This window comes from Olea europaea, unplaced genomic scaffold (assembly GCF_002742605.1).
Source record: "Olea europaea var. sylvestris unplaced genomic scaffold, O_europaea_v1 scaffold1351, whole genome shotgun sequence".
In the NCBI taxonomy this organism is placed as follows: domain Eukaryota; kingdom Viridiplantae; phylum Streptophyta; class Magnoliopsida; order Lamiales; family Oleaceae; genus Olea; species Olea europaea.
In genome coordinates this window covers 59230-67820 of record NW_019231007.1, presented here as the reverse complement: position 1 = coordinate 67820, position 8591 = coordinate 59230, and the positions used below count along the sequence as shown (strand labels likewise).

General features: G+C 36.9%; 1 protein-coding gene across 1 annotated transcript in view; it reads right to left on the bottom strand.

The window, feature by feature from the left end:
* Positions 1–2974: 2974 nt before the first annotated feature.
* LOC111375221 (P-loop NTPase domain-containing protein LPA1 homolog 2-like) overlaps positions 2975–8591 on the bottom strand; it is a 6466-nt gene continuing 849 nt past the window's right edge. The window contains exons 3-8 of the mRNA XM_022998020.1: positions 7589–7902; positions 5904–5985; positions 4829–5248; positions 3983–4723; positions 3670–3777; positions 2975–3471 (exon numbers count right to left, since the gene is read on the bottom strand). Of these exons, the coding sequence (XP_022853788.1) occupies positions 3085–3471; positions 3670–3777; positions 3983–4723; positions 4829–5248; positions 5904–5985; positions 7589–7902 (2052 nt within the window). The 3' untranslated portion in view covers positions 2975–3084. The remainder of the gene's footprint in view (positions 3472–3669; positions 3778–3982; positions 4724–4828; positions 5249–5903; positions 5986–7588; positions 7903–8591) is intronic.

Sequence of the window (8591 nt, the reverse complement as noted above, 5' to 3'; positions counted from 1 at the left end):
TATAATGGTGAATGCATGCACAAAAGATGGAAATTTGAGTATGTTAAGGTGAATCACTAAGATTTAAAAGGATCGTTCACTTAAGCAGTAAAAGTAAACTTGCAAAAAATGAAAAACGAACACGAAGATGTGCTTTGCCCTAAAAGGATCTGATGTTCAGGGATGTTCAGTCTTGCGACCTAATCACCCGTTGAGCATCACCAAAAGTGATATAGCTTGAGATCCACTAAGTGTTAACCAAGAACAATACAGTATGTGCGAAGAAACCAAAAGTTTCTTCGAGTGTCCTTTCGCTTCTTTACAAACTCCAACCAAAACCCTCTCAATCACTAATCGATTGTACAAAACAATCAGAGACTATCACTAAGAATACAGATTGAGTAACCACCAAGAATATTTTGGATTTACAGTAAAGAAAAAAAAAACCCTAATATTTCACTCAGAGAGAAACAAGCGAAAGGGCAGAAGACATCGAACCGTCCAGAATAAGGGCCAAAACCAAGTTAAATATCTGACCAGCCAAACGTCATAATCCAAGGGTTAGGATACAGTCACGTGGACGGCTGATCTTTAACCATTAAAGAGGCAAACACGTTTTCTCCAAAAAACACGATTTCATAACCCGGAAATAATCATAATAGTCCAGGTCCTTGCTTAAGTCCATTTGGGCCAGAAAGTAATAGTGAGGCAGCCCACATATTATAATAGAGTAGTTGGAGAAGATTTTGGATTTGATGAAATGGGTGGGTATGGATTTGTATGTATAGACATTCAAGTTTTAGAGTTGTGGGAAGATTGAAGAAGCCGAAAAGATTGTCTCAGAGATGCACCAAAAGGGTTGCAAAATTAGGAAATTGAAGTAAGGCCATGTTTGATTGGCACAATTTTCATGAAAAATAGAATTCGAATTCCATTTTCCACCAATTTTAGGTGTTTGATAGCAAAAGTTTTCCATGTTATTTCGTTTTCCATCTTTTCCCCCACACACTTGCATTTTCCATAATTTGGTGGAAAATCAATTATTGATTTTCCACCATTTTATTTTTTGTTTTATTTTCATTTTTGGCAATGGAAACAAATTCTAAGAACAATTGTAAAAGAAGATATCCCTTAAATTGACAGTTTTCATGTAAAACAAAGTCAAACGAACACCAAAATATAAATAATTTTTTGAAAAAAAAAAATTGACAATGGAAACAAATTCTAAGAAAAATTGTAAAAGTGGATATCCCTTAAATTGACAATTTCCATGAAAAATAAAGTCAAACGAACATCAAAATCATCTATTACAGTCAAATGGACCCTCAAAGAAAATCATCTATCTTTTGGTGTTCATTTGACTTTATTTTACATGAAAATTGTCAGTTATAGGGAAATTTTTTTTACAATAATTCTTTGAATTTATTTCTATTACAAAAAATAATAATAATAAAACATAAAAATAAAAATGCTGCAGTAATCGAGAATTCCAATTCTCACCATTTTGGTGAGAATTGGAATTCAAGGATTTGATGGAAAATGCTGATGTGGCCAAGAAAGGTGGAATTCATTTTTCCATGGAAAATTTTACCTATCAAACACTAAGTTGAAAAATTGTATTAATTTTCCATTTTCTATAGAAAAGGGTGTGCTACCAAACACACCGTAAATGTGCTCCAGGAATTGTCTTGATGGGAAGTCGAGCTGAAATGCAACTGCTTCACAGTTTGTTAGGCATTATGACCTTTTAGGCATATAAAAGAACTCACTCAGATTTTTGTTGATATAGGATGTTTCCAAATTGTGCTCCATTCACTAAGGGAAGAAACGAAGTTTAGCTCACGAGACCGCAATGAAAAGGGCAGCAGCTACACGACATTGCCACTTAAATGGTAGGTACACAGTGGATGTGTGACATATCCTGACCCATCGGTCAAGAATGAGAGATATTTTTCCCTACACATAGTAGCCTTGCCACTCGGTCCCTGATGACCAGCAAAAGATTCAATATGGCAATTCAATTCCCTATGGCTTGCAATTAGCTTTCGAGGAGTGGACTCAACTTAACCGTAGGAAGTATGGTTCCTAAAGTGACTTTGCATAAACAGTCCTAAATGTCGGGTTTAGGTCAAGGATTACTATATGGTGCATTTCAACGTGAATTTTTCCTTTTCAGTGATGCTATACATGTTTCCTCCACGATGCAGTAATACATAATAGCATCATGAGTTGTCCTATTGTACCATTTTACTTCAATCTATATTTCCAAAAACAACAGACAATCAAACTGCCCGAAATCTCATCTCATTTCCAGAATTTCTTGAATTACATTATGAAAGTCACTAAGTGCTGACATTTTGAGTTGGATATGAAATGAAACAAGTAAACTTTATGTTTATATGTGGCTGGTACGGGTTCTCAATCATTTCAACTCTCAACTACCTATTCCTTCTCAAGATCACCATCCACGAATTCATTAGATCCTGATCAAGATACATCCCAGCCTAGTAGGGATGTAAACGAGCCAGCTCGCGAGCCTAAAGTTTCGGCTTGGACTCGACCCGGTTAAAATGGCCGAACTTTTTTGCGGGCTCGAGCTGGCTCGGCCAAAATAAAAAAGGCAAAAGCTCGGGCTTTTTTCGGGCTGGGCCGAGCAGGCTTGTTTTCTCCTAAACTGCTGCCTTCAAGCCTCAATTTTTAATTTTTTTTTAATAAAAAGCTTGCAAGCTCACGGGCTGGCTTGAGTAAAGCCCGTGTCTCCAAAATGGGGCTCGGTCGTGAGCTGGCTTGAGTAAAGCCCGTGTCTCCAAAATGGGGCTCGGTGGGACCGAGCCCCGAGCCGAGCCGGCTTGAGCTTTTCCTGAGCTGAGTCACGGGCGGTCCGAGCCGACGAGCCCGAATGCCATCCCTACTGCCTCGAGACTCACTGAGTGGCCCAAATAATTGTAATAGCTAGCTAGGAATAAATCTCAACAACGAAACTCAGGGCCATCCATATCCAGAAACTCATCTATTCAAGTAATTCTATACATAAGGTGATTGCTGCAAAGCTACAAAAAATAACATGAAAAGAAAAGATGAGAAACTCAAAAAAGAACTACTTGATTACACAGTAACTGCATTTTTAACCATTGGAACGTTTACAAGTGACTCATGCTTCCCGAAGGCTGGAATGCTCTGAGAGCGTTTTCTCAACCTGCTATTGCCATAACGTTGTGGCATTCGGCTCTCGTTTCTCTCTCTGAGGGGATATGCAAAAGCACTTGACAGTTCCTCCGACGAAGATTCACTTTTGGTTCTCATGAAAAGGTCGAGATTGTGTTGGTACTTATGCCCATTAATGATATTCTTAGTTGATACAACCACGTTATTGAACTCCATGGACTCTTCTTCATTATCAGAAACGTAGCCGCCATCTGGGATATCTTGCAGGGCGAGATCATCATACTCCTCGTCCGATAGGGTGGATTCCTCAGCCACCGAGCCTTCCAACTGCAAAAAAGATATAGGTTGTTTGAAAAATGGTGCTAAATATGATACTGTGTTTGATTAATGATAAAAGGTCAAAGCTTAACAACAGAGAATTCCCGACACATCAATCATGGGCAGCAATAACTTTCAAGTCTTGCATTTCCAGGGAGCTAAGATATTCAAACTAAAAGCTATTTTGAATTGATGACACATACACACCTCTTCTTGGTTCTGTTTTTGCCCATCACTAAGATCCTCATCGCTGTCTATCTCAGGCAGCTCGTCAACATCTTCATCACTACCATGCACTGAGTTTTTATCCTTGAGCTGCAAAAAACATGAAGACCAATAAGTAAAAGGAGAAAATTTAGAAAATTAACACGACGAAATAAAGTTACACAAAATGAACGACCAGAGCCGTTGTATGACGTGATTATTATAATCCCATCTGTTGTTTGAGATATAATAAACAAGAAAAAGGATTCATGACTAACTTCTCTGCTATAAACATAAATAATTAAATGAAACCTACTTCCTTTGCATGCCCTTCAGAGAACCTTGGTGAACTGCAGCAGGACGAATAATATCTACTACCATTGTCAGTCAGGTAATCCTTTGACTCATCCACACTGCTGGCATGACTGGTACCTCCAGTATCATTGGGCCAAGCACTGATGCCAAAATTACCAAACTGCAAGTTGACATATTCAGCTTTATCTATCTGCATTGGTCCAAAGGCGGGATTTCCTATTCCGTTCTCAATAGGACGGCCCACAATTGGCTTGCCATTTTCATCTATTATGTTAACCGGCCAAGCCTTAGCCACAGATCCATCGTTATTCAAAAGTGCCATCAAATTCCTACTAGAACCTTTCCTTTGAATCAACTGAAACATTCCCTTGGAACTCAAGGAATTGGCAGCACACTGATTCCTGTACTCCTCGTCAACAACAGTCACTGTATTTGTGATTGAATCATAAAGCTGGTCTCCTGCCTCACACCTCCTTAGGCAGCTAAAAACTGTTGCATGAATGGCTGCCACACTTTTATCAACATTTGTGTTGTTTATTTTTGGCACCAAATGCTTATCAGCTCGGTTACAGAGATATTCTTGAATTGTTCTGATGTTTCGTATATATTTAACATACTTGTTTTTAGCAGGATCTAGTGTCATGTACTTTGCACGGACTGCAAATCTTTCGAGGTGTTTCTCCTCATTCGAAATATATATCATGAATGGTATGATTGAAGGATGTTTTTTCATAAGCCCCATCTGCATAGAGAAAATGAATTTAGATTAAAGCTGATCGTGGAGGGTAAAAGGTACTTAATATTTGACACAGAATTTTCTCAAATTGAAAGTCTCATCTATTTTTACCACAAAATTGAGGCTTAAGTGAACGCCCTCCACCACCACTGATTCTTTCCTTTCTTCCCATGCAGTAATCAACCGATCAAGACTATCAATTACCATCTCACTTTGCGCTTTGAAACCTTCAATTGCCATCTGCTTTGGGTGGATCAAACTAGCAGCAACCGAACAACCCTCAATTGTAGATTTTTCAATTGCAAAACCGCTAGATACGTCATCCTTAGCTAGTGAGGGGGTTGAGACACCGGCTAATTTCTTCGCTTTCCTTTTGGCCTTAGCTTCTGCAACTGCTACTGGATCTAAATATTCTCCAGCGTGGTAGGTTGAAGCCCACAGTAAAGGATTTTGTTTTTCATCTACAAAACTCCTCATCATATGCCTGATTGAGTCAGTAGATATAACAGTCGTAATACCCAACCTGCTACCCTACAAAAATGATAACGGCTCAATCTAAATTTTGTCCATTGATTTAAAGACGATTGCTGCAACACATATCAACAAAATTATATCAAAAGCAATTATCAATTAAATAAAGAGAATATAAACTAAAGCAGGTAATATATCATTGCGATGTCTATAGCAAGGACTACCACCACGTTATTTGGAATAAGGTAAAATAAATAAGGGCAAAATTTACCCTGCGTGGGAGGTATGGATGCATCCCCGCAGTGGAATATCATTTTTAAAAAAGTAACAAATACTAATCAAACTAATTTACCACATTTTGAAACTTAAAGTTTACAACTGAGATAAAATGCAAAGTTTATTAACAATTACCATGCCTTGATCTCTTAGTTGAATCACTAAATGTACTAAAGCAAAGAAATAGCCAATTAAAACTATACCAGCATTGAAACAATTGAAAAAACTTGCTATTATATTGCATATAAAATATATGCAAATTAAAAGGTCACCAATGCAATCATAATCCTGACGCAATGTATTTACAACTCTGACAAACTTGAACTCATAGACCAAAACAGTAATAATAACAAAATTAAAGCATTGTAATGTACAAAACTCCAGAAACCAGATAAAACAGAAAAATGGGAAACCATAGCAATATACAGATAAAACTTACTAGCAAAGCTGACAAAGTAGATTTGCCACAGCCACTTGTGCCGCACAATAGTACAGTAACAGATTCCTTTCGTTCTCGGATTCTGAATTGATCCAATAACAAAATCATACAAAACTAGCAATAAAGAAAAAAGCACAAACCAACCTTCAAACCATATGTAACAAGTACCAAGAAACAGAATGTGATGACAAAGTGAAGTCGGAGGTCAGAAAGTGTAAGTGTAAATTTTCCCACAAGTTACAAAGTAGAACACAGTCTCCCATAAGAGAACTCACAATTTGTTTATAACAAGAACCAACATTTTGCTTTTCCTTTTTCCTATTTTTTAGGTACAAGTATGAATCCATTCAATTCATAATAAAGCGAGGTAAATCATTCTATGAAAACAATTAGTTCTACAAAAAGATCGAATCAAGGACAATTATAAAAAGAGAATGCGATCATCTTTCCAATTACAGGTCATGAGATTCAAAACAAGCTCTGCTATCCATCGCCAGCATTATTGAGCTTATGTCAGATGATGAACCTATCAAAAATATCTCTGGTGACTTTAATAAATCACAGGTGGATTATCCTGTGGATAACTGGCTTTGGCCAAATTGTATTCTTTGACCTTTATCGTTTGTAGTTTGCTATTGGTTGCTCCGTGGTGTGTGCATTTTTAGGGTAGATAGACTGCCTGATAGCCTCTGTTTGGTGCTTCTTAGCTTTCTTTCGATTTTGGCTGCCTTTAGGTATTACTTGTTTACGTTCGTGTCCACAGATTGCATCATGTAGTTGGCGTACGTAGGTTTTTTGTTGATATAGGGGTTATTCCTATATACTTGTTAAATGAGTGTATTTGTCATTTATTTTGCGATGTTCTGATCTCATAGCCTCTCTAGCTATTAGATACTATGCCAGTTATTTTTGTAATCAGAATGGTACTCCCAAGATTATGTTTTCTATAAAGGTTCTGTACGATGGCAGTAGAACTACCAAGTTTAGAATTTTTTGCAAGTTCTCTTTTCTCCTCCTTTTGTACCTTTGGAGGCAAGGTTGGTACATCCTGACTTCATACTAATGTCTTCAATCAGTAGACAAGGTAGGATTCAATGCTGAACCCTTGAAAAGATCATTAGTTCCATTACACTTCCTGGCCTCAAAACTATTTGCGCAGAACTCATAAAGAAAGTATCCAATTTGATTTGTCTTAAATCATGGCCGAGATTGCTGAAAAGGTACTCAGTCATATTTGCAATTCTAGTTGTTCCAAAGGTCTGGAACCCATGAATATGAAGCATTCCCCTCAAGTAAATATAAAATAAGACAAGAAATTAGTGTAAGAAAATCACGTAAAGCAGAGAAAAGAACAATTCTTAGGATTGCGACGCTTTTGACTCTTGCCAGAAAACTTGAGGGTATACCATAAGCCAGAACAAGTCCAGGGTGCATTATAATCAGGAACCCCACCTATTAATTTGCTATAAGTGGTGAATTAAACCTACCTTTCAGCGTCACTTAATTTATCATCAAGCCTGAATATATTGGAAACACAACTACAGTTGAAAGAGAAACTAGAACATAAAAACAGCAATTTGACCGTACAAGTTAAACAGAAAGATGCTCTTTTCCGACTAAGAGCATCTAATTTCCATAGAGAAGTCAAACTCAATTCAAAAAAGAGCGTGAGACGCTAACTTTACCTGCAAGCTATAGCCAAATCAGCCCTCTGATCTGCGCCCACGTACTTGTACTCTGCAAGAGCTTCGGAAGCAAAATCTAGGAAATTTTGTCTCCTGACAACCGCAGTGGTGCGTCTTTTGTACAATTCAAATGGTTTGCTCTTATTTTTTTCTTCCTCTGAAAGATCTGCTTTATCCAAGCAGGTATCAGCATAATACTCTACCTCCCTCAGGGTATATATTTTAGGATCCTGTAGTGACACTTCTGCACATTTTGAAACAAACTTATCTGCCAGGCATTCAGTTCTCACCATTTCAAATATTCTTCGGCTTATCTGTAACGAAACAGGAATTTCAGGACATCATCAAAAAGATCATTGATTGATTACCAAAACAAGTAGCAAATGCAGACTTGAAAAGGAAGCTACAAGAAAAGAAAAAATTACAAAGATTCCCGTCCCCCCCCTTTTTTTATTTTTTTTTTTTTTTTTTTTATTTTTTTTTTTTTTTTTTTTTTTTTTTTTTTTTTTTTTTATATGTTCAATAACACCGCCAATGAATAGTGAAGACATCAATTGTTTGAATGCAAATCACTAAAATTCGAATTGCTAAGCCACGTTATTAATTCATAAATATGCAATCAAATTGATGAAACATACAACACTGGAATGTCAGAGTATCAATGGTTATAAACGCAAGAAACATAATGGACATCACGTCTATCCCTAAACTGCAAGAGATCACAAAATACGAATTACAAAGTTTCTTAGATTTCAAATAATCAGTGTTTGTTTATATTACAAATTTACAATTACAAAATTTTACAAATCTTCAGACAGGGCTTCTTAAACTAGAAACTAGGGGAAAAACGTAGGCTAGTATTGAGGAATAGTCCATTATGGTAACTGTCAACACATTCTAACTTTAAATAAGAAGTGTGTAACGCATGGTAAATAAGAACAGCGTGTTGGCGCTAAAACCAAGATTCTCTGTCTAATCAAAGATCTCAAATTCCTGACTTCAG